The sequence below is a fragment of the Corvus moneduloides genome, chromosome 7 (genome assembly GCF_009650955.1).
Source record: "Corvus moneduloides isolate bCorMon1 chromosome 7, bCorMon1.pri, whole genome shotgun sequence".
NCBI lineage: Eukaryota > Metazoa > Chordata > Aves > Passeriformes > Corvidae > Corvus > Corvus moneduloides.
This window is the reverse complement of record NC_045482.1, coordinates 19,691,091-19,716,217: the sequence shown is the minus strand read 5'-3', so window position 1 is coordinate 19,716,217 and position 25,127 is coordinate 19,691,091. Positions and strand designations below refer to the sequence as shown.

General features: G+C 42.9%; 4 protein-coding genes across 19 annotated transcripts in view; 3 read left to right on the top strand and 1 right to left on the bottom strand.

The window, feature by feature from the left end:
* Positions 1 to 324: 324 nt before the first annotated feature.
* On the bottom strand, positions 325 to 23,531 carry METTL5 (methyltransferase like 5). Of its 10 annotated transcripts, none has more exons than XR_004241370.1 (10): positions 23,064 to 23,138; positions 22,595 to 22,716; positions 21,854 to 21,968; positions 21,246 to 21,427; positions 20,793 to 20,875; positions 20,461 to 20,512; positions 19,729 to 19,778; positions 14,289 to 14,368; positions 3,259 to 4,708; positions 325 to 1,100 (listed from the first exon to the last, which is right to left on the bottom strand). XR_004241370.1 is itself a non-coding variant. In XM_032115153.1 (9 exons), the coding sequence occupies exons 2-8, from the start codon at positions 22,701 to 22,703 to the stop codon at positions 14,309 to 14,311; spliced, it is 651 nt and encodes a 216-aa protein (XP_031971044.1). In that variant the 5' UTR covers positions 22,704 to 22,716; positions 23,064 to 23,138; the 3' UTR covers positions 11,101 to 13,242; positions 14,289 to 14,308. The 10 variants fall into 10 exon arrangements, 8 of the variants coding, with proteins under 8 accessions (XP_031971044.1, XP_031971045.1, XP_031971042.1 ...); XR_004241369.1 differs by having other exon boundaries at positions 3,259 to 3,427; XM_032115153.1 differs by lacking the exons at positions 325 to 1,100; positions 3,259 to 4,708 and adding an exon at positions 11,101 to 13,242.
* Positions 2,951 to 9,850, top strand: KLHL23 (kelch like family member 23). Of its 2 annotated transcripts, none has more exons than XM_032115140.1 (3): positions 2,951 to 4,438; positions 6,034 to 6,186; positions 6,737 to 6,953. In XM_032115140.1, the coding sequence occupies exons 1-3, from the start codon at positions 3,226 to 3,228 to the stop codon at positions 6,895 to 6,897; spliced, it is 1,527 nt and encodes a 508-aa protein (XP_031971031.1). In that variant the 5' UTR covers positions 2,951 to 3,225; the 3' UTR covers positions 6,898 to 6,953. The 2 variants fall into 2 exon arrangements, with proteins under 2 accessions (XP_031971031.1, XP_031971029.1); XM_032115138.1 differs by having other exon boundaries at positions 2,957 to 4,438; positions 6,681 to 9,850.
* Positions 10,017 to 19,016, top strand: SSB (small RNA binding exonuclease protection factor La). Its single transcript, XM_032115141.1, has 12 exons — positions 10,017 to 10,100; positions 13,347 to 13,421; positions 14,951 to 15,054; positions 15,222 to 15,396; positions 15,542 to 15,649; positions 15,730 to 15,830; positions 16,072 to 16,143; positions 16,227 to 16,269; positions 16,884 to 17,024; positions 17,394 to 17,577; positions 17,750 to 17,881; positions 18,557 to 19,016. The coding sequence occupies exons 2-12, from the start codon at positions 13,356 to 13,358 to the stop codon at positions 18,652 to 18,654; spliced, it is 1,224 nt and encodes a 407-aa protein (XP_031971032.1). The 5' UTR covers positions 10,017 to 10,100; positions 13,347 to 13,355; the 3' UTR covers positions 18,655 to 19,016.
* Positions 23,532 to 24,270: 739 nt separating the features above from the next.
* Positions 24,271 to 25,127, top strand: part of UBR3 (ubiquitin protein ligase E3 component n-recognin 3) — a 109,319-nt gene continuing 108,462 nt past the window's right edge. For 4 of the 6 annotated variants that reach the window (XM_032115132.1, XM_032115131.1, XM_032115130.1 and 1 more), the window contains exon 1: positions 24,274 to 24,792. In XM_032115132.1, coding sequence (XP_031971023.1) covers positions 24,347 to 24,792 — 446 coding nt within the window. In that variant the 5' untranslated portion in view covers positions 24,274 to 24,346. Of the gene's footprint in view, positions 24,793 to 25,127 lie in introns of all 6 variants that reach the window. The other 2 variants (XR_004241368.1, XM_032115133.1) reach the window with 1 other exon arrangement.

Genomic DNA, 25,127 nt, shown 5'->3' with positions numbered 1-25,127 from the left:
CAGGAGCCTTGCTTTAGTGATGGATATTTGATAGCTGTCTGAGATGTTCATATTTGGGATCTTGCCCTGTTGTCTTGTGCAAGGGCACAAAGATATCTAAGGACTGGTGGGTCTCAGGTTGTGGCAGGTTTAAATTGTCTGGTTTACAGGTCATACAAAAGAATGGTTATGTCTCTTGCACAGGGCAATTTCATATGTTACTTTGGGGTTTAAGTTGTTGCCACTGTTTAACCCCAGCTGGCAACTAAGTAGAGCTGCTTGTGCACTCTATCCCCCCTGCTCAGTGGGGAGGAGAATTGGGGAAAAAAAATTAAACCTCGTGGGTTGAGAGGAGAACAGTTTAATAATTGAAACAAAATAAAATATAGTAGTACTAAATGATTATGATAATTGTATTGAAAAGGAGAGAGAAAGGAATGAAGTCCAGGAGAAACAAGTGATGTACAGTACACTGCTCACCACCTGCTGATCAATGCCCAGCCCATCCCTGAGCAGTGATCGGCCCCTCCCGGCCAACTCCCCCCAGTTTCTGCACTGAGTGTCACCTCCCACGCTATGGAATATCCCTTTGGCCGGTCCGGGTCAGCTGTCCTGGCCATGCTCCCCCCAGCTCCTTGTGCAGCTTCTCACTGATGGAGCATGGGAAACTGAAAAGTCCTTGGCTATGGGTAAGCACCACTTAGCAACAACCAAAACATCAGTGTGTTGTCAACATGATTCCCATAGCAAATCCTAAACACAGCACTGAACCAGCTACTAAGAAGGAAATTAACTCTATCCCAGCCAAAACCAAGACAGTTGTGTGTTTCCTTAATTCTAAATGTGCTGCTGAATGTTCCAGATTCTGTGCTGGTCTCGTCTGTGTTTTTCAGAATTTAGTTACGGAATAACTTGTTTTCAGTTTGTCCACAGATGTCAGTTACTGCTTACTTAAAAACAAACAAAAAGTACTATATCAATGATTACTCAGCTTTTTCTTCCACTGACACTAACTATTGTTTTGTTAGCCTTAAGGGACCTACCTTGTAAGTTGGTGTGAGAGTAAGAAATTGTTCTTCATGCTCAAAAAAAGGGTTCTTTCTGCAGTTTTGATGGAAGTGCTGAAGCAGGAATTGAGAGTAGATTAAGCAAAGTAGACTACCTGAAATATTAGCTATTATGTTCTAATCACTTAAAGTAGAGAGTAGAGCTGATGATATTTGCTATACAAAGTGCATATTGGAGACAGAAGAAAATTTTCAATTCCAGTAGGCAGACCATTAAGCTATTAATCAGATGTTGTTTGGGGGTTTTTTCCCCACTTAGAAAAGAGAAGACTTTTCTGAAGCATCACAATTACCAAATTTTTCCATGTTTGGTTGCAATGGAGGGGAAATGAGTATCTCCAAAGAGTGAAGCTGGTTTAAGCTGGTAACCCAACCAAAAGAAAGGGAGAAGCTCCTTGAAGGGTATGCATGTTCAGTACTAAGTGTTGCTGACCTCCTTGCTCTCTGGGAGAGAGATGACTTAGGTAAAAATGTTATGGAAAAAAATGCATAACAAAAGTCATATATGTATGGCAAACTTTCTGTATGGTAACAGGTATGCTGTTGTACACCACTACTATAAGAGTACTTAGTATTGTGTGCTAGTAGGATACCCAAGACTTGGAAGAAGTTCCTGCTTGTCCATAGGAAGCTGATGAAATGGAAAATGCAACCAAAACAAAGCTGTTGGCATGGGGATGTATAAAGACTTAGGGTTGTACAAGGGAATTTTCTAGAGAAAGAAATGGAGTAATATAGGTGAGGGACAGGCCCATGTCAGACAGCAGGGCTGCTGTAATTCCTGGGTTACACTATGAAACTCCAGTTCTCTGGGCTAACAATGCATCAAGAGGGGTTGAAAAAAAGGAAGCCAAAGGTGTGTGAAGGTGTGGGGAAATTTTGGTTTTGGGGGGGGGGGGGCGTTTTTTTGTTAGTTTGGATCACTATTTTTTTGTCTCATGTTACTGTGTAAAGGCCAAGGGCCAGTTTGAATCCTGTTGCAGGGTTAGCATGGCAGGAAGGATGGCAGAGGGGTATGACCATATACGCTTTCCTGTTTGGATTTCCTTAGTTCATACTTCTGCTGGGCATTGTGGCGGAAATACCACCAGTAATTAAAAGAAAAATATGATGCTTTTTCATCTGTGTTGAGTGGGAACTCTCAAAATTTCTCCTTTTGGGTATTGCTGGCACTTAGCTAATAATAATATTCACCTCCTTTTGGTAGGAGAAATTACTGGCAGTTCTTTCAATCTAGGAAAGAAAGCTGTGGCAGGGCAGGGAGAGCCTGGCTGCTGGATCTAAAGGATCCAAACCCCACTGCAGATGAAGGAGACCCCACAGCTGCTTGAACCCAGAGGATGCTGTGTTTCAAATAAAGAAAAGGTGTTGCTAGCAGAGAAGAAAATTACTTCTTAAATTGTGAATCACATTTTCAGAAGTTTTAAAAGCTAATATAGCCTTCTTCCTGAAAAATTTACTTATAGTTGGAATCTGTTTGTGAGCATAATTTGTGACTGTCCTTTGCATCTTGCCAGGTTCAGGAGTTTGGGGAGAGCTCTGGGTATTCCCTTTCGACTCCTGCTCGCCAGTAATGCGGGAGCCCTTGGAGCTTGCTGCTCTTCCCAGTATTGCTCCTCCAAGCGCCCTGGGAGCGCGGGGCGCCCCTGCGAGAGGCGGCTTCAGGTCGCTGGCAGCGGCAGCCGAGGCCCCTCGCTTTGTTGTGTGGCTGAGTGACACCGAGCTGGTGACGCTCCCCAGGCATCTGCTCCTGTCCCTAATACGGCCGGCCTTCTGTCACCAACGCAGACAGCCTTAACCCCTGCCCCGGGGTGGGGAGCGCCTGGGCGGCGGCGGCAGCGCTTCGGGCCGGACCCTCCCAAGGCGAGCGGGCGGGCGGGGGACGGGTTGGGAGCCGGGGCCGGGCGCCGGGCCCGCCGGCCTCGCGGAGGGGTGCGCGGGGCGGGCCGGCCGGGGCACCAAAATAGGAGCTGTCGCTGCGGCCCCGCTGCTCCCCCCCCGCAGTGGCTCTTCCAAAATCGGTCACGGGCCGCCGCGGGCTGGGAGCCCCGCTGGCCGCGGGCGCGCTCCGCACGGGCGTAAGCGTCGTGCCGGGCAGCCCGGGCGGGTCCGCAGCCGGAGGGCGGCCGGGCTGCGGGGAGCGGCGCGGACAAAGGGGCGAGAGCTGAGGGGCACGGCGATGGCCGCGGCCGCGCAGGAGGAGTACGCGTACCTCTACAAGGACTCCGCGCACCCCGCCGGCTTCCTGGAGGCGTTCCGGGCGTTTTACCTGGACGGACTGTTCACCGACATCACCCTGCAGTGCGCTTCGGGGGTCATCTTCCACTGCCACAGAGCTGCCCTGGCAGCCTGCAGCTGTTATTTTAAAGCCATGTTCACAGCTGATATGAAAGAGAAATCAAAAAACCAGATCAGCCTTCCCGGACTCAGCCATGCAGTACTGGAAGCTCTCGTGAATTACGCATACACATCACAGATCCATATAACAAAGAGAAATGTCCAAAGCCTACTCCAGGCTGCAGACCTGCTCCAGTTCGTGTCAGTAAAGAAAGCCTGTGAGCAGTTTCTGGTAAGGCATTTAGATACTGACAACTGCATTGGGATGCACTCCTTTGCTGAATACCACGACTGCTCAGAGCTAGAGAAAGAGTCCAGAAGGATATTGTTATGGCAGTTTGAAGAAGTGTGGAAGCAGGAAGAGTTTCTGGACATTGGCAAGGAGAAGCTCTCTTATATTCTCTCCAGAGAGAATCTCAATGTTCAGAAAGAAGAGGCAGCCATTGAAGCTGTCATTAAGTGGGTTGCACACAATGTGGAAGGAAGAATTGAAGACATCTGTGAAGTGCTGAGCTGCATCAAAGTAGACTTAGATAATGTGTATTTGAGGTCAGCTTTAAGCCTGCAAAAAAAATGCCGACTCAATGACAGTAAGATAAGGTCACTCATATACAATGCCCTGAACCTTAATCCCAAAGGTCTTTCCAGAAGATCCACAGCAGCCATGTATGTGATTGGAGGATATTATTGGCATCCCTTATCAGAAGTGCATGTTTGGGATCCTTTAACCAATGCATGGGTCCAGGGAACAGAGATGCCAGATCACACCAGAGAGAGCTATGGGGTCACTAGCTTGGGACCAGACATATATGTGACAGGAGGTTACAGAACAGAGAGTATTGAAGCTCTTGACACCGTGTGGATATATAACAGCGAGAAAGATGAGTGGACAGAAGGCTGCCCCATGCTTGATGCAAGGTATTACCACTGCGCAGTTTCCTTGAGTGGCTGCATTTATGCATTGGGAGGGTACCGAAAGGGAGCTCCAGTCCAAGAAGCTGAGTTCTATGATCCTTTGATACAGAAATGGCTTCCCATTGCAAACATGATCAAAGGTAGGTAAACTTTTGTATGGTGTCTGCCTCCAATGTTGATTCTTTTGTATTTGCCATTTTTAAGTGCCATGGAAACATTTAGGGTTTGATCCAAGTTCTAGAGAAGTCCATGGAAATCTCCTGTTAATGTTAGTGGGCTTTGGTTCAGGTCTTCCCTAGCCAAATGACTGCAAACATCCAAATGCTGTGCTGGGTTGTGCCATAGAATAGTGCGTAGAGAAATCAGTGGTAGTCTCAGTTTAATTTCGCCTTCTTTCAAGAGTAAAATTTCTGTTCAAATAAGAGAGAAATCAGAAAACTACCCAGGATTAGAGTCCATTCAGTAGATGATCAAAGAACAAGCTCCAATAAAGGGACTGTGTTATATTTATATAAGATTTTCCATGAAGTAATTTATAAAGGTATCATAATTTAAAACTTCTTGCATGGAGTTCCCTCCTATTTCTGTCTATCATCTGTTCAGGATCCTTTGTTTAATCTTTAGTGTGAGGATAATGAAAAGCACTAATACCTGTTCCTAGTAGCCAAAGCAGTGATCTACTAAAATGTACGAATCCCAGCCTAACCAAAGGGTGTTGACTCTGAGATGAGCTCAGTTGGTCAGAGCACAGTGCTAAATAATGCCAAGGTCACAGGTTTGATCCCTGTATGTGCCATTCACTTAAGAGTTGGACTTGATCTTTCTGGGTCCCTTCCAACTCAGACTTATTTTGTGATTATTTTGTAACAGTAATGGCAACACTACAATTATACATTTTATCATATGTTTTTATAAATGAATAAATGTTAAATAAATGAATGCAAATATTTATATTTAATTATAAAAGTATACTGTAAGTTGATGCAACATAGTATTTTTCTATGTACAAGAGAATTTTTGGACGTATATGTAAAAGAAAAAAAGCAGACTTTTGTAACTTTCTCCATTGTTTGTATCTTTTTCTCAGACATTGCTACTATTTTCTTTTTATTTCCTTCAAAAGTAGAAATGCCATGCTAATACTGTGAGCTACATATTCTATGCAGTTGTTTTGCCCAGTTTTCATAAGTGTGAAACTACTTAGGTGCTCAGATCCCACTTTGCTTTATTTCATTTTGTTGTCCTAAAGACAGCGTTAACATGGCTCCATTCTGTTTGTGTCCTTGGTTATGCAATAGCTTAATTAGTAATACCATAAGAATGACTAAAAGTGTCAGAAAAGATACCCCGAGACACTGAACAATCTCAACTCCCATTGTCTTTGCTCTTGTCATCTAAGTGATATTTTTACCATCTCTTTAACTTAGTGAAATAATGAAACTAATTCCCTATTCCAAAACCAGTGAGACAATGTGACTTTAATTACTGCCTAAAAAATCCCATGAACTATTGTGTGGCTGTATTATGTGCAATATGTATTGGTTATTGCAGTTTTATTTAGTCGTTCTTGACTTATGCTGATATCTTGATAAATCTATTTTATTCATGTTCAGTTAAATACTTGCAAGCATAATTTCACTCTAAAATATTAACAAATCATTTGAAATGGAATTATGGATGAAAGAGACCGTTACACGCAGTCTGAACTCATGTTTGACTTTCACACTGTGTACAGGTGTTGGAAATGCCACTGCCTGTGTCCTGCATGAAGTCATCTATGTCGCTGGAGGTCACTATGGGTACAGGGGAAGCTGCACCTATGATAAAATCCAGAGATATCATTCAGGTAGCAATGAGTGGAGTATAGTCACCACAAGTCCACATCCAGGTAAATAATTTCTCTGACAAACGTAGAGCTTGATTTGATTACTTGTATCTGGGAGTCCTTAAGCCCAGTTAGGGGTTTTTGGCATATTCCTAATTAAAAAAAGAAATGCCTGTAGGGCAGTAAGGGCTGTTTCCAGACTCTGAAAATGGAAGGGAAGGCCTTCTTCAAGCATCTATTCTACAGAAATCACTATATAAATACTGAATTAAGGAATGTCCACTTTCTATTAAATATTGTAACTTTCTGTAAAATCTAACTATTCATTGGCATTTGGCAAAAATAATTTATATTCATTTTAACATCTGGTAACAGTAAGTTTTTAAAGCAATTTTCACTGAGTTCTGGTGCTGTTGTGTAGCAGAAAATCCGGAGGTGTCTCCTAAGCTCAATGAGGGCACTCAGCTGCCCTCAGTGGTGCCCAATGTTTGTCATGTACTTGCAGCTTAAGTTAATGTTATCATGCTGAGTTGTACTGTATTCCTTTCTTTCTGAAGAATACGGATTATGTTCAATTACATTACAAAACAAGATCTATTTTGTGGGTGGACAGACCACGATCACGGACCGCTACGACCCAGAGCAAAACGAGTGGAAGCAGATGGCTCACATGATGGAGAGAAGGATGGAGTGTGGCACGGTGGTTATGAATGGATGCATCTATGTAACAGGAGGATATTCCTATTCAAAAGGAACATACCTGCAGAGCATTGAGAAATACGACCCTGAACTGAATAAATGGGAAGCAGTAGGTAATCTTCCCAGCGCTATGCGGTCACATGGCTGTGTCTGTGTGTATAATGTGTAAGCATTTAATTTTCATCTTGATGTTACAGAAAACAGTAGATGCAGTATTCATAACAGTACTGATTACCTCATGATGAGTTGTCTAATACAATCTCTTAGCACACATTGTTAATAACTTGATATAATTTGTTCTCATTTTAAATAATTCAGAAATACAAATGTGGTAACAAGATTTCCATATATTTTTCAGTCCAATCATTCTTTATCATGGAAGTTCTAAAATTACTGTCTTATAATACTTTGTGCAGCTACATAGAAATTACTGTGAAAAATGGACTTGTTTTTGTTAATCACTGGGTGAAACTATGACTTGGTGCTAAGATGAGTAAAGCCAAACAAAATCCAGTTCTAAGGACTACTGGCCTTAGGATGAAATCTTTGTATTCTGAAGGTAGCTGTAAAAATGGATCATTGACACAAGCTAAGTGTATGGTATATACAGAGCAATATCACTTGGATAACTCAGTTATCAGATTCAGAAATGGACATTTACAGGATGCCTCCAACTCTACCTTCAAGTGCCAGAGCAAAGAAGAGCTTGTGCTAGAAGTGAGGGAAGAAATGTTGGTAGTAGCCCCAGAGCACAAGCCAAAAACCTCCACTAGTTTTCCAGAAGTACAAGGGCATTTGAGAAAAGTACTCTCTTTGCCATCCTCACACCCACTTCGACATTGCCAATGAGAAATGAAAAAAGACTCTGCAAGGCTTTGCAATGGGATCTTTGGCTGATGCACAGATGTTTGTAGTTTGGGTTTTTTTGGGGGGAGGAGTGTTCAGAGAAAAGCCTTAATGTGTTAACTCTTTTTTAGTATCAATTCAAGATGTGTGCCTATGTGGAATGGAAGGAGGACATGAGAGAGATGGGAAAATTAAAATCCCCCTGAAATTCAAACTTTTCAATTTTGTTTAATACCATTTGACCTTTTCTAAACTGTGACTTGAGCAAAGGTAACAGCTAAAGAAACTTGTCAAAGTATGTTATGGATGAAGAAAAAAATCATCTATAGGATAGATTTATTTATTATTTCTCTTGAAACTTAATACAAGATCTTCAAATTCTGTGTAGAAAGTGGATTTTTGTAAAGTGATTTACAGACAAACTGTGATTTAAAGATCACACTTGGAGTGGCCTGATAGCAGTGATCCAAATGAAGAAACACTTTGAGGAACATAGAGGCTCTTTTAGCACTGATCCCCCAATCCAGTTCATAAAATGACTGCAGAAACAGCTGTTAGACATTGGTGTGAGAGGTAGGGACAACACAGGGCTGCTGTAGGGTGTGATGGGAACTTCCCACACCAGCACTGCCACCTAAAATGAAATTTTGGTTTTATTGGATTTCTCAGATACAAAGAAAGGATTTTTCCAAGCAGTAAGCTCTGAGTTTATAATATTTCTTTTGCTTGATCATAAACATTTTCAAAATTTTTAAAAAACTCTTTCACATTTTTATGCTATTTCTGACTTGCATTTGACTGCTGGCAGCAGGTGGCACTCAACTCTGAGCTTTGATGTGAAGTTCTGTGGTGTATATGTACCGTTCTTTTTTTGATGTTTTTGTATGTCACCTCACTATGTCAGAAGCTCGTGTGTGTGTTCAGTGTTTTGCTTTGTTACCCATCCCACTGAGAGCTATTTAAGGATCCAATGTAATTTGTTTAAAAACTCCAAACTCTAAAGAGGTGTGGAGAATTGAACCCCAAGGCTGTTTGAAATGCATGGGCCAAACAGGTGGGCAAAAGAAATAAAGTGAATTTGTTTCTTCTGGAAATCTCCACAGCTTAGAATTGCTCAAGGGCAAGTAGAGATTTAAAGGACAACATCACAAGAACATGAAAGTGATCTTTGTATTGAATGAAACCACAGTGAACTCAACATGTGTACGTAATTTTTCAGTGCAAATTATGTAGCCGTGAAGCTTCATTTTTGTTGAAAAACACGAACACAGAACAGCTGCTTGTGGTTGGCCTTGAGATTCATTCTGGCCTGTATCCTGTCATCAACAGTCACGGGTCAGTGAAAGGATCTAAGAACAAGGTGAGGACTAACAAAACCAAACCCCTCAGCATCCACTTGTCAACTGCTTCCAAACTAGGTGCTTGATGTTGGTGAAAGACAGTGCTGTTCCAGGGCTGGAGCACAGGCACTGGAAGCTGGACTCTGCTTTGTCCCTCTGGGCAACCTGCAGGAGAGTGAATGCTGCTTTTTGGCCTCAGTGTTAAGTGCAAGGTGGAAAAAAGCCTTTAGTTCTCCCATATCAGGAGAATGTTTGTTGGTCTGGCATAAGCATACTGCTTATGCTTCATTTAAATCCTAGTTTTTCAGATATTTTCAATGCATAAGAATAAATGGAGAGAAGATTAAGTTCAGACTCGTGGTTAAATTTCAACTGGTGCTATTTTTCACAATAACCTACAATGCTCTTTTAAATTAACTCGTGTCTGTAGCACATCCCAAGAAAGTGTGTTGCAATCAGGTCTTGGGCACAGGCAAGAAAATGAATTCAGCAAGAGGAAAAGGGATTCTGATCTCCGGTCAGAAACCTACAGGAGGTGGGAAGGTCAGAGCAGGGAATCTCTTAGCCATCTGTGTGATATGTTTAAAAAAATAGTTGAATGTAAACACTGAATTATTGTGCTATTGGACCTGTATTATGGTAGACACTGTTTTACTGTTTCACTTGTAAAGTAGAAAATTAAGTAATTTGGAAGTCAAATCAGTTGTAAAGTCAACACTGTTTCTTAAAATTTTCACTTGTGCAATCCCCGTGTTTGTAGCGCTATAGATGCCCACAGTACATCTGTAGTAATTAACTGAATGCTTGGAATCCTTAATAAATGTAAATATACCACCCCTGTACAAATTCAAGTTGTTAAAGAAGTTACTTTTTCTGTTCAGTGCGCAAAAGCTGTGAACACAAAGTGTGAACAGGATGCGGAGAGGTGCCCGTGGACGGGGCCGGGCCCCACGGCCGCTCCCGCCGCTCCAGGGCCCCGCCCCGCCCCGGAAGTGGCGCCCACGTGAGGGGCGGGCGGGCCGCTGGGGTTGCTGGGCCGCGCGGCGCCCACTCGCGGTCTCTGGAGCGGCGGAGCGGGGCCTGAGCGCGCAGGTTCGTGTGGGGCAGCTCCCGGCCTCGGCGGCTCCCGGGCGGCGCCGCTGCTCGGGCGTGTCCCGACGGGATCGGCCCTGCCGAGGAGCGCCGGGGCAGGGCTGGCGGCGAGGCGCGGCGGCCGGGCCGGGCGGGAGGCAGGGAGGGTTCCCGGAGCGGGGGAGCACGTGCCGCCTCTGCCCCGGCGGAGCCGCGGAGCGGGCCCGGCCGTGCCTCCGCCACCACTGCGGTCACTTCCCGCCGGCAGCGCTTCCCGCGGCGCTCGGTGTGTGCTGCGCTGCGGGGCTCGGGCGCTGCGGGGGAAGAGGAGCCGGCGGCACCGCTCCCGCCGCCGGGGCCCGGGCCCAGCCCGAGGGCAGCGCTCCCTCTCCTGCCGGGCAGAGGTGTCCGCCGGGCGGGAGCCTTGGCCGCGGCGCCTTAGGTATCTGAAGAGGGGTATGTTGCCGCTGCAGGCGTGTAAAAGTGTCAACAGCAAGCTGATGGTCTCCTAGCACAGTATAGGGGACCGATATGTCAATTACTTAAAAAATTCTTGTGAGAATTTTTTTTCTTATATTGCACTGATTCTACTCAAAAAACAACTGTTAAGTAACATCTGTGAAAATGTGTGGTTGTAGTTAATCCTTACCCTTAAATAATAACCAGGCTCAGACCTCTTATGCAGGGGCTCCTGAACAAGGCATAATATGAGTAACAGTTCCATGTTACTTTATTGGGGAAGCTTTCTTATTTAAAAAAAGCCTTTTACTGTATTACACTAATGGTAGAATCAGCCTGCAAGTAAATTTTGTCCAGAGCTTGAAACTAAATGGCTGGTAAGAGGAAAACCTACTTCAGAGTTCTTTTGGGATGATCTAGCTAATACAGTGTGGTATCTAATTGTTCTAGTTAAGGGGCTTGACTGTCATTTTTCCACTTAAAATTCAATGACTCCTTGCTTTATTTTAACCTGTTTTTGTTTTGTGTGGTACTGATACAGACTTCTGGCATATGAAAGGAATAAGTTAATGTAGTTTATTAAGGAAGCCCTTAAAATCTTCTGTAGAATTTTGTATGCAGTTCAGACTGTGATTGCTGTTCATTGGAGTCTTCACTGCTGCACAGCAACTGAAAACTATTGATCTGGAAGTTGTCCTGTGCCAAATGACTGAGCTAAAGAGTCTGAAGTGAGCATGTGCAGAGAAGGCTAGAATTTCTCTTACATTAGAAGGCTGCTTCTGCTTTTGTTCTAAATAGGTTAGAGCTCAATCGCTGAACTGAATTCCATGCATGGCAAGCTTGAGTCTTTCTTAGTCTTGCCTACAGTTTGTTACTTGCAGCTGAAAGGATGCTTTTTAGAAAAAGTTCCACGTGGAAGACTTATTCTAAAGGATGTGTCCTAAGGCTTGTGTTGGTTCATGCTTTTTGGTATTAACGTTGAAAACACTGCTAAGGAAGTAGACTTTGTTTTCTTCTCTTCTTAACAGTGGAGCTGAGCCTTACGTGGAAACTGAGTTGCTGGTTCTGGGTATTTTGGTACCTGGGCAGAGGCAGACTGGGATAGTGGTCAGTTAGTTGATCCCATGGAAAAAGCCGAGACTGCTCTATAGTTTGCCATTAAATTAGACCAAACTGGGTATAATGTAAAATAGAACACTTAATTGCTCTCACAAGTTGGGTGTTATGACAGTACCAGCACCTGAATGGTGGTGAAGTGTCAGTCTCCTGTAGTCAGGCTGGCTCATGTGGGACATCTCTGAAGTAACTGCAACTCTCAGCAGGGTGCTCTGGCCTGGGTTTTCTAAAGTGCTTTTTAGACAAACAGATCATACTCAGCATAGCTGGCAACTAACACTTGCTGCAGTCATGCTTTAAAGAGTGTTACAGTGTTAGGTACAGGTGCAAGCACAGCAGTAGAGACCAGGATGCATATTTCAAGGCTGTGAGTGCCAAAGAACTACATGTAGGTCCAAGGATTGAATACGGCTTTGAGATCAGGAAGAGGAGGAAATGGGAATACTGCAGACTGCAGTAGGCTGAACAATTACTGGGGAATTAAACTACTAAAATAAGAAGGTGAGGCTGCCAACTGAGTATTCTGATGAAGAACATAATTTCCTGTAACAAGGGCACCTCAGGGGAGTTTTCCCTGCTTTAGTGTTGCCAGTCATCTTGATGCTCTGAAATATGTAACTTCCCTGCAAGTGGCAGAAGAGCAGAAAGTGTATGGCTACATCTCCCAATAAACCATGCAAGACATGAGTGCAAAACCATCTTCACCAGCAGCCTTTGTGATCACAGATCTATGAACTGCGGTAATGGGACCAAGAAACTGCTTTATGTTCTGTAGCCGGATTTAACGAGTGTGTTAGTGTGCAAAGGGAGAAAGAAGAAATCTGTGCTTCAAAGTTCAAAACTGAATTCAAACTAATTTCTGACAGCTTCATAAAGCTACATTTTTTTCTCAAGGATTAATCTTCACACGCTATCTTAAGAGCAACTAGATAGAAATTGTCTGATCCCAGTTAATTTTCTGGCCAGTAGCTGCTTCTTAGTGACTGCATCTGATGTACTGGGATTATATACTTGCTGCCAGTTAAGTAAAGTTACTTCTAAGTTAAAATGTCTTATGTGTTATCAAAGATACTTGATTCACTGTTCAGTCAGAACTGCAATGAAGAGACATTTGTAAAGGAGAGAACTAGACATCTTTAGGATGTATCAGTAAATGCAGATATTTTCATTCCTTCCTCCAGTAAGTTCTGTGAACTTTCAAAGACTAAGCATGAGACAGAAACTTCAGAAATGTTTCTCATTATACCTATGTAGGAATTGAACATTTTTGTTATTGATGTTTTGCTTAGTGATGAGAGGCTGGATTTGACTTAATGAACAAATGTTGTTTGCTCTCAGTTTTGTTGCTGTTGTTATGAACTGAGGATCTGTGCCTAGAAAAGGATAAATAACAAGGCTGTGAAGTGCCAGCATTTTTAAAATTTATCTTGACTGCTGAATGCCAAACACTGCCTTAATAACCGAAGTGAGGTGGTTTTTTCCCCCAGTTGTTTCATAGATTTCCTGTTGGAGTTCTGCAGTCATGTTAATAGTTGCTTCACAGGTGTAATGTATGGCTAATGAACTTGGCTGTTACCCTTAGATGAGGCTGCAGTGAAATGCAATGAATATAAAAGTACTAGTATGAATATAAAAGTGTAGAAAGTACTATTCAAAACTTAGTGCTTTTGTTCTGTATTCTCTTCAAAACAGCTGGTGAAAATGGCTGAAAATGGAAATGGTGAAAATATGTCTATCTTGGAAAGCAAAATCTGTCAGCAAATTGAGGTAAGTTCAATTTATAGTTTGGGATCTGGACTGAGGTGTTTTGGGGGCATTCATTGGCAGAGGCTTGGCTAATGGGAAGTTAACTTTATGGGGAGTTAGACTTGAATCTTCAGCTCTTTAAAAAATGTCACAAGTCTGTAACAGGTATTTAATACTTTAAGATAGTCACAATTGTAGTTTAAGTTGGAAGTTATACTTGTCTAGAGTTGCTTGTAAGAACACCATTTAAAAACAGAAAAAGTTTAATTTGTTAGCATTTTAGGTGCTATAGCAAGTGAATGCATCATTAAACAATTTACTACCATGTTTGCTGGGGTTATTCTACCTGTGCAAATAGGAGGAGAGTGCATTTTAATTCTATGTGCCTTACTTTTTGTGGGGGAAAAAAATCTTCCTACTTGGGAATCTCTGCTGGTCAAAATACTAGCACATTGCATAACTTGCTATTGTGATTTATTGCTTTGTAATTTATTGCTATAAATTACAACTAAATTCATATACCTACTTTGGATTAACTCTGTCTCTCTAGAGGCTTGAAGGGTTACCCTACAACAAAAAACCTGAGCCCATTGCTTTAAAGGGCATCTAGAACAAAACTGCTTTCCTGAAGGACAAAAATGTAGCTGCACGTGAATGCCCATTACCATATGGAGCCGTTTTTTATATATAACAAACAAACCACAGACATTCCTCAATCTCTATGGTTTGTTTGTTTGTTATATATAAACAGTTGACAAAACTAGAGTTTTGGTAATGTGAGTTTGAGATGTACTAGAGGAAGAGGTACTGTTGTAAAACTTGCACTGACTTTTTAAAGCACCACAATACTGGTGAGAATATTCCAACTTACGGTTTCAAGTATTTTACCTTTGGTAGATGACTGCTAGTCAGGGAAAGAATCTGATTAACTTGTCTTGAACTGAATTGTCTTCCCATGCTGGACAAGACTGAAATAAGAACATAATAATTAAATAAAATTAAAGATTAAGTATAAAATAATGATTTATCTTATGGTGTTTTTTTGGATGAGACCTAGAAATTCTAGTCTATGTGTATGATTTTTCAGTGTGCAAATATAATATTCTTGCATACATATCTATTAAGTAAGGAGTACAACCTGGATCTGTTGCTGACAAATTTGACTTTTGACTATGCAGAGCTTGACCAGGGTGATGAATGCTTATCATGTTAACAGAATAAGCTTTCCTCCTTTCGTAAACAAAATTGTAATCTATCTTTGCCTTTTTAATTCCATTGGATGAAGCACTGCGCGGTGTGGGGTTGTTTGTTTGGGGTTTTGTGGGATTTGTTTCTGGTGGTTTTGTTTGTTTTTACAGCTTACACATTGCAGCTAACTTTTGCCAAAGTATGACATTAAAGCAGGAAGTAATAATTTCAGAATTCATAATTGTTCAGATTAATTAATTTTGGTATGTCTCAATCTACCGCAGTAAGCTGTTAGATGAAAATGAGCTTTTAAGACTGAAAATTAAAAGACACATGTTTCTCCCCTCTCCTCCTTTTTGCAGTACTATTTTGGCAATCACAATCTACCGAGAGACAAGTTTCTAAAGGAACAGATCAAACTAGATGATGGCTGGGTACCGTTAGAAGTAATGATCAAATTCAACAGGTAAAACAAAGTACAGTTAATGTGGATAAAAGAGTAACTTTCAGCTACCTCTGTCTATTTGGGGCCAAGTGTTCCTGATGTGCATGTACAATTCCCATCGCTGTTTTAACATCTGGCTTCAGCTTTGCCTGGGTATTTGTAATAACCTGTGTCTGCCTACTCAATAGGTTAAGTCGCCTTTCAAAAGATTTTGGGGTTATTGTAGAAGCACTAAGAAAATCCAAGACTGGTTTAATGGAAATAAATGAAGACAAAACTAAAATCAGAAGATCTCCAAATAAACCCCTTCCTGAATTAAATGACCAGTATAAGGCTGCAATTAAAAACAGATCTGTATATGTTGTAAGTAAATTTTTCTTTACTTTGTGCTGTCCTGCATGACTTTGACTGATAACCAGCTGAGTAAAGCTTGAATTAACTCATACTGTAGAGATCATAATTTTTAAGAGTTTGTGGCATATAATTGAAGCTCATTGCTATCTTGCAGAAAGGCTTTCCACTAGATGCTACTCTTGATGATATCAAAGAATGGCTTGAAGATAAAGGTCCAGTTGAAAATATTCAAATGAGGAGAACATTGCAGAGAACGTTTAAGGTAATGATGAACATTTAGACCAGGGATCCCTCCTGGAATTTTGTTCAATTACCATAACAGTATCTCTTATCATTTAACAGGGCTCAATATTTGCAGTTTTTGATAGTGTTGAATCTGCTAAGAAGTTCACAGAGATACCAAATCAAAAGTACAAAGACACGGAGCTGATAGTACTTTTCAAGTAAGTCAACTGATACATGAACTAATGGTGGTCAGGGGTGGATTTACACAAGAAGCTGGCTTGACCTGAGAATTGTGAGTTTCTACACTGTTGTACAGGCATCGATAGCTGTACCTTTTGGAGACTTAGCATCTCAACTTGGCAAAGTTATTTTCAACTGTTTCATGTCTACTGCAGTTTTGCAAACTAATTATAACAGAATATTTTAAATTATATTAACTTAGCTTATATTCTGTTGAAGGGAGGAGTATTGTACAAAGAAGAATGAAGAAAGGAAACAAAACAAAGTAGAAGCGAAAGCAAGAGCTAAACAGTAAGTCATTGTCAATCGAAGCGTGTGTTTTGCTTGCCTGACCATGCTTGAACTGACTCATAACTAATTTAACTTCTCTACAGGGAAAAAGAAGAAAAGCAGAAACAAGCAGCAGATGCTGAAATGGTATGGGTTTCTTAAATCACCTACATTTTGTAGAGCTAATGTGGAATATTCTGTTTGAAATGCTGTAATATAGAGCACCTTCTAGAAAGTAACTTCAGCTTTTCCAACTAACTTACAGTAAGACTGTTTTGTCCTGGTGTTTTAATCTTATTTTCAATAGACTAATTTTGTTTAAAGGCTCATGTCCTGAAATTACATTATTAGGCATGTTTGCCTGTTCAGAGTGATCCTGAATGCACCATTAAGATGATTGTTCTTCTGTGGTATTTAAAGGATCTGTTAAGGATTTAATTAGTATTATATAAATTTTCAACCTGAGGTATCAGCCTTCAGAAAGCTGTTTTGTAAAATTTTGAGTGTAATTCCTATGTGAAAGGAGTCTTAAGTTCCACATAAGTTTATCATAGTAAGCAAAGAAAACGTCAAAAAAGGAGGGGGGACACACTGTACAAGACTTGGACATCAGCAGAACTAGGTTATGTAGGAAAAATGCTCGAATTACTGTAACTTCAATAGCTTATTTATCACTGTCCTGTTAATAGGATTGAGGGGGGAATATGAATATTCAAGCTTGACTCTTCAATGAAAATGTGGGTTTTTAAAATTTAATTTAGAAGTCTCTGGAAGAAAAGACAGGATGTCTTTTGAAGTTTTCTGGTGATCTAGATGACCAGACATGCAGAGAAGATCTCCATGAGGTATTTTCTGGTCATGGAGAAATCAAGTGGATACACTTTGTCAGAGGTGCAAAGGAGGTGAGTAATCTTAGACAAGGACTTACGCTCTCTGTATTGAAGTTTGAAAATGAATGATTAAATGTTTGTGCTTTTATGTTATCAAGTAAGTTACTGTCTTGTGAAATTGCAGAATATTTAGAAAATTAAATTATTCCCTTAACTTTCTTCAAAAGAACAGATAAAGGTTCCAGCCTTGTTTGTTGATAAGGTCAAAACTGAGAATGTTCATTAGGACAGTCTGAGGGCTTTGCTTCAGTCTAGACATGTTTTACAATCATACAAGAGTAATGAATTTGCTGAGGCACTTAGCAGGGTATGTTGTTCATCATTCTAGCTGAATGTTTTGGCAGTAAGATTAAGATGCAAATGCCACTCTTTATTTTTTAGGGAATTATCCTGTTTAAGGATATTGCCAAAGAAGCTCTGGAAAAAGCCAAAGCAGCACATGATGGAAACTTGCAGCTCCGGAACAAGGATGTTTCATGGGAAGTGCTAGAAGGAGATGCAGAGAAAGAAGCTCTGAAAAAAATACTGGAAGATCAGCAGGAATTGCTGAAACAGAAAACAAAAGGTTCCCTCTCCTTTTATTATTTTAAGCCTTTATAGTGTCCTAGAATTGATGTGTGAAATTGACTCTTAAGTAGTGAATATATCGTACATACTGATGTTAACTGTAAAGCAGTCCCTGAAGCTTGCTGATTAAACGATACATGATACAAAGTGCTGATCTTGTATCTCTGCAGGGCGCAAAGTTAAAGGAAAAGGAAGAGGGGGAAAGATACCTCAGGGTGCACAAAAAGGAAAAATACAGTTTCAGGGCAAGAAAATAAAGTTTGAGAATGATGAAGAAGATGGTGACAATGATACTAAACCAGGTATGTCATTCTGTGCACTTGATGCAGCTTATTCAGTACTTTCACAGAAAGTAGCTCCATGTGCTCATGTTTCTTACAAGTGTTTCAGATTTGGCTCTGCATTGTAGCATTTCTGCCCTCCTGTCAGTATCAGTAAGTTTAAGAGACTTGTGCTTGATTCCTTCCACAACTGTCCAAAAAGCATATTAAGGTAATTACTAGATAGGTAAGGCTAGACTGCACGGCTGTTTAAAACATTATGCATTGAAAGATGATGCTTGTCAGCAACATTACACAACTGTACAGACCCAGGCTCTTGAGTGGTGCTTTTCTTCCCCCCTTAAAGATATGAGAAGACTTAATAGTTCTGCCTGTGTCAGTTTTTAGCTTGGAGCAGAGGAAGAGCTAAGCTTCTGTTCATTATATGTAGCACCTGCTTAGCCAGTGAACCCTATTCCTCATATATTCGACTCCTTCATTTTCTTACCTGCCCTCTTGCTGTGGAGGGATGAAGCTCTTTAAATGTGGTATTTTAGAACATCTAAAAGCTTTAGTCACAGTAATAAGCAAACCCTCTAGCTGTGGCTGTAGATAACTGGGACTCAAACTTACATGGTGGGAAGAGTTTGGGTTTTTTCAGAAGATTTCAGGTAAAGCTTTCCTTTACCCTACATGACTACATATTCAATCTTGCAGAACCAGCAAGTCCCAAGAAGAGACCACTAGAGGAAACAGAAAAGGAAGAACCTGCACCAAAACAACTGAAAACAGAAAATGGAGATGGCAATCAGTAATACTCAAATAAATAAAATAATTTTAAAAATTAGTGGTTTTATTGTTCCATTTTCAATAGGTTTTAAAGACATGCCTCAGTCAAGACTTTCTTGGCAGAAAATCTAATGAAATCCACTTCAATGTCAACCTATAAATAGAGAAAAGCTTCATTTTACTGGGTTACAGCTTTTTTTTGTTTGTTTAAGAAGCATGCTTACTTCTAACACAAAACCCTGGAAAACTTTTCTATTTATAGTTTTGTTTATACTGTCAGATCTTCTCATTTTTTCTGGCATCTCCTTCATATGTAAAAGGTTTTGGACTTTGTAATCTTGTGGTTATGTTTAATAGCAGCTGGTAATAAATTCAGAACTTAAAACTGCTTTCTACTGAAGCCTGGTTAATGTAGTATGATGTTTCAATTGTGAAGTAGCAAAGATAAGGACAGACTTAAATAATTTTAAGTTCAAGTCACCAAGAGCATAGGAACAGCTGATTAAAGCTTCTGTTCTTTGCTGCTCAACATCCCTAACAGTCTTCAACTATTGCTCAGTCTCCTCTCCATTTCCCTTATGGTAAGGGATGGGAATACATGGCTTCCAGGCCAGCATGCAGTAGCCAGGAACTTGCTGTGGGCTTCGGCTGCCATACTCTAATGTCCCCACTGTATCTTTTAACAGTGGGATCAAGTGCCCAAGTTCCTCCTGCTGCCCCCAGGCTGGCTCTGTAGCTGGCTGTAGCTGTTTGCAGGAGAGCACTGCTGTACCATCCTTGTTACTGTGGCCTTCACCACTTCGTTCAGTCGAAGTCCCAGCTGCAGACAGGATTGAGCAAAGAGCTATTAGGAATTGAGTCAAGGAGGCTACCCTTAGCTTTATCACATCTAATTGCAGTGCTGGCTTTAATCTGTGTATAGCTTTGACTGCCATTATGATTCTTTTCCCTGTTCAGCTACAAAATGTAGTAACAGGAATGATGTGACTGAATGCTGTGAGTGTTCTTCATCCAGTAACTATGGCCCTAAAACTTAAATTTCATTAAGGAGAATTTCTTTACCTCAATATTTTCTCAGTAATGTTAGGTTTTATACTTACTGATTTCTTCTTATGGAACTTGTATGATGCTGGTAAGTCAAACCTAAGTTCTGTGAACAGTATAAAGAATATGTGTTAGACTAGGATGATTACCAGCCACTTAAACCCTACAGCCATGTACTTCTGTTTCTAATGTCTGCATCTGTTGTGGCCTCTCATACTTGTTTTATCTTTGCACTAGATGATGACTAAACATTGAAGCTGTCCCCATCAGACAGTTAAGTGGATGGCTGAAATACAGTTGTGTTTCAAGCACTTGAGCAACTTCGCATCTCAAGTTCTATGACTGTAAAAAGCATCTAGTTAGTGATACTGAAAACTGGGAAGATACTTAACTGTCAAAAATATTTAGGTGACTAAAGACAGGATGCCTGTTTTGTGTGTGAGAACTGACCTGTGCTTCACTTTTCTTTTTCAGCAACACTCCCTTTGAAGCAGAACCTTCTTCTGCTTGAAGACAAAATCTAGTCCAGGAACAAACCTAATTCTACACACAATATATATTCCTCAGAGCTTTATTAAGTGCCTGTTTGAATTCTAGGCAGGTAGCAAAAAATTTTTAAAAATTAAAAAAAAGTCTGCTAAAAAGAAAAAAACTTGTATCATTTCTGTGTTAAATTACACTTAAATTTATCTCAGGCTGTTATGACTGGCTAGTAGTGTTACAGATAGTATCCCAAAACAAAAGGGTTTTGTTTAGGTTTTTTTCTGTTAACAATAAATAAATATTACCTGCTAAGACTTCCATCTTCACTTCCCATTCTGCTGCTTTCTTTCGAATGTGCTGCAATAATAGATAGTACAGAAATGAGCTTTCAAAATTACCTGTTTTATAAACATCTACACCCCTGTACTTAATAAGTTTCGTGTGCCTTTGATTTTCAAGTTGAAGCATTAGATCATATAGTTCTCTTGATGTGAGATTGCAGTTATTTGATGTAATTAGTATTTACCCCAAACATACCTCACAAAGTAGTCAGCAAATCAGTGAAGCTATAGCCATCTATATAGCCAACGATTTTGTTGTCTGGTTAATTCTTGCCCTACTAAAATGAAGAACTTACCTGCCGTGTTGAAGTTTTGTGAAGGGAATATACAGCTGTTTTTGCCATTTGTAGAGCAGTTTTCAGAAAAATCATATCAATTCCTAAAAGAATGATGAAATTATTAGAATTGTTAAATGGAAGCTCAAACATCTGCTTAATTTTTTCTGGAATAATAGGTACTTGAGAAACAGCACTGAATACATTAAGGTACAGAAAGTATTTCTAAAACATAATTGCTTTTAATAAAATAAAAATGATAGGGATGTGAAATAGCTAGTATTGTTTATTTCAAATCCCAGTGACTGTTAGTTACAGTGTTGAAGTTGTTAATCTTAGGAAGCTGACTCCAGCTGAACAAAACACTAAGTAATTAGAATACCTAACTAATAAAGAAGGGAGATGTTTCATTAAAAGCATTTCCCTTGCTGTTTTGTTGGTAATAATTTCTAACCAAATGTCACAATTACCAACCTTTGTTATGCTTGGTACCAAACGGAGGGTTCATAATAACTGTGTCAAATGTATCGGACATGCTGTCAGATAAAGAACAGATATCACACTGAACCATGTTGACATTCGTGAGCTCAAAGTCTTCAATATTGCTATTAAATATTTCCAATGCATCTGCATCTATGTCAAGCCCCACACAGAATCTATTAAAAAAAGAAAAGTGTCACATATTAGTCTCCTCCAAACTAAAATGGTGTTTAAATTCTACAGTAAGGGATCTGTGTACACAACTTGTTTTACCTAGGAAATGTAACAAGCATACATTATAAATTCAGAGCTGATAAAAATTCAAGTACTTCTGTTACCCTTTCTCAAGTATAAATCTAAATTCTGTTAAGGAAGTTTCATGTGTTCATTTCATGCTTCAGGGGAAAGCAAATGACTTCCAAATTCATGACAACTTTAACAATATGAATGGTTACTGACAGTCAAAACTTGGTAAATAGCCTGATTATACACGAGATTATATACCTGAAATGGTTTAGTTCAGCATTGCTATGTTTTAATCTTACTTTCTACTCTTCTATGCCAGGAAAAAATATAACCAGAACTTAATATTAAATACTTACCCTGCTCCTAACATTGCACTTCCAATGCTGAGCATGCCACAACCACATCCTAAATCTGCAATTGTTTTGTTTTCAATATCATCAAAAGTATTGTGAATTGTATAAAGCATACATGCTGGGGGAAAAAAACCCAAACAAAACAGGTCAATAATATCAAATATGCACATGATTAATCAAGAAAAGCTGTTTCTGCCTTCAGAAAACTTAATTTTACATTAGGAAATCCTTTAGTTAAACTGATGTTCTCACTCCCTGTAATCCTTTCTCATTTATATGTGAAGAGTCAAAAACATTTTCACGAGTTACAAACTGTGGATCTTTGGTGGAGAGATTACACATAGAGCTCTGAGTATTGCTTGTCGAAAAAGTATGGCTCTAAATTTTTTTGGGGGGAAAACAGCAGAAAGATTAAAAAAATGGAAAAGAGCATAATTAAGCTATGAATAAGTGTACACTTTCACTGGTTTTGTGGGTCATGACATACCTCTATTTCAGCTTCTACAGTTACAGATTAAGATTGCTTCTGCAATTATCTTGCTTCTGCAATTATCTTTCAAATTAATTTATTTGATTTTTGGATTTACCAGTGTACTACTAAACACATTCACGTTGGATATACTTTCTTAACTTCTTTTAGCGTAAAGCCTTCAAAGGAGACAATGCAGTAGAAAAAACTTTTTGAATTAAAAGTGCTGATGAAGGACTAGTAAAAGAGAAAACAGTGGTGTGGGTCCCCTCTACCTGCAATATGAGGTCTTGTTGGATACTGTTCCAGGAGTAGTTTTGGACTTTCAAAAGTATCAACTTGTTGAAGACAGCTTTCCAGTTCTTTAAGCTTTAATTTCTTCATGTTTATGGTTTAACTAAAGAAAATAATGTGTAATCAGTTACAACAATATAAATAAATATTAATTTATTTCATACTTAAGTCCCCTGGTCCTCTTCAGCATCTCCCGGGTGTTTTCACGCTGCCGTTTCCCAGGACGCAGCTGGCGGCGCACCGATGACGGGGACCGAGCGCGGACCCGGGCGGCGGCAGCCCCTGTCCTCACCGGCTCCCGGAGTTCAGGCCCTGGGCCCCTCTTCTACCGCCCGGGCCCGCCCACCGCCCAGCCCTAACCGGGGCAGGAACCGAGCCCACGGACCGCCACCAGCTACCCTGTCCGCTCGCCCCGCAGCGCCGTACGCGCTCGATACCGCGCCCACTCACCGCAGCTCGGCCGGGCCGGGCCGGGCGGGGCCGCTCCGAGCGCCGCCGCGCACTTCCGACGCGCCGCCCGCCCCCGGCGCGCACTGCCCGCCCCCTTCCCGCCCCTTCCCGGGCTTACGGGCGCCTGCGGGAATGAAATGCAAGGGAACTTCTCCGTGTTCCGTTAACAAGTGTGAGCTTTGGTCTCGTATTATAAGCACGAGACATTTTATTGCAGCCTTACGTGTCACCGCTGCGCGGTGCCTGAGAAAGCGCCGGAGGACACACCTGGCAGACCGGGCTTTCTCGGTGGTCCGGCTCCTGAGTGCCCTTAGGGACAGAGCAAGGAACTGGATTTCTGCCGGTGCGGTGGGAAAAGCGGTCGTTAAGAGAAGAGTAACTTTCACCTGAAACCGCGACAAGCCGCCAGCAGACAGGCAGCCACTGAAAACACAGGCAAAGCCAGAAGAGAGGCAGCTGCCTTGGGGCCCGTAGCTGTCGGGTGGAAGGTTACCCTCGTTTAGGAATAGATTTTTTTCCTACAAGGTTTTCCATTGCACAGTTGAAAATCTATTTATCGAGGTTTAGAACCGCCGATCGGGGTGTGAAACACGGTAACTCGCATCCAAATGCGTTCTCTCCTCGTGGGAGCGCCCAGGCAGCCACCCGCTGGTACCTGGGGGCGCGGCTATGCGGACACCCCGGGGTGCGGGGTGCTGCTGCCAGAGCCCGGCGCTGCCCTGCACCCCCAGTGGGGCCGCTTGATGGCAGCTAGCGCAGAACCGCCAGCCCGAAGCCTCAGAGGTGCCTCCCACATTCCCCGCAGTTGTTTCTGCCTTCAAAGCCGTCACCACCTGAGCCCAGTGGGACCCCTGTGGCCAGGACACACCGGCAGCAGCAAGGTGTCTCACGGCAGCCGCCTCGCTGCAAGCACGGCTTAGTAACAAACGGGCTCCGCTGCCATCGGGGCCGCCGGCCGGCCCAGGTGCGCCCTCCCCGCGGCTGCCGGGACCCCGGTACGGACGTAAAGTTTCAGGCCGGCGGGCGGCGACATTTTGCGCGTCAGCAGCGCGGGGCGCGCACCTGCGCGCTGGGAGGGCGGCGGGAGGGCAGGGGCGGAGGAAGAGGAGGGTGGTGTCAGGGGAGGGGAGAGGCGGTGTCGGGAGGGGGGCGCGGGCGGCGGGCAGGGCGCCGGTGCCGCGGCTATCGCGAGAGGGCGGCGCCGCGGGGCGGGGAGCGAGGGCGGCGGAGGGATCGCGGATCCGGAGCTCGGCGCGGCCGTAACGGCCCCTTGGTGTCCCGTCATGGCGGGGGCCGGCGCCGGCAGCAGGGACAAGCGGGCGACGGCGGCGCGGCTGAAGACGGCGCTGGGCGGCGAGAGCGGTGCGGCGGCGGCGGCGGAGCTGCGGGCGCTGCTGGAGCGGGTGCTGGCCCCGGTGGCGGGCCCGGGCGGCGGCGAGGCGGCGGGCGAGGCGCTGGAGTGGTGCCGCTGTCTGCTGTCGGGCGGGGAGCCCTGGGACAGCTTCGTGCAAGCCGTGCGGGCCTACGACCCGGCCACGCTGTGCGGCCTGGTTTGGACCGCCAACTTCGTGGCCTACCGGTGCCGGACGTGCGGGATCTCGCCCTGCATGAGCCTGTGCGCTGAGTGCTTCCACCAGGGCGAGCACGCCGGGCACGACTACAACATGTTCCGGAGCCAGGCGGGGGGCGCCTGCGACTGCGGCGACAGCAACGTCATGCGGGAGGCCGGGTGAGCGCGGGGCGGCCGCGGCGGGGCGGGCGGGCACCTGCCGGCGGGGGCGGCCCCGCGGGCGGCAGAGCTGTGCCCGGGCTGTGCCAGGAGCGCGGCCCCGGCCCGCAGCCGCCCTGCGGGAGGACAGTAAGTGAGGCCCCTGCTGCCTTGGGCCGCCTCCCTCCATCCCTGGCTGCGGGTCGGACCACGGGCTGAGAGCGAGGAGTCCGCCGGGGTTCGGCAAGGGGCTTTGTTGATGTGTGCGTGCCTTTTTTTTAGGACGCTCATGCGAATCTTGTTGCCCTTGCACCGAGTGCCAGCCTTCAGGGAAGTTGATAAGGCAGAGTGCATGG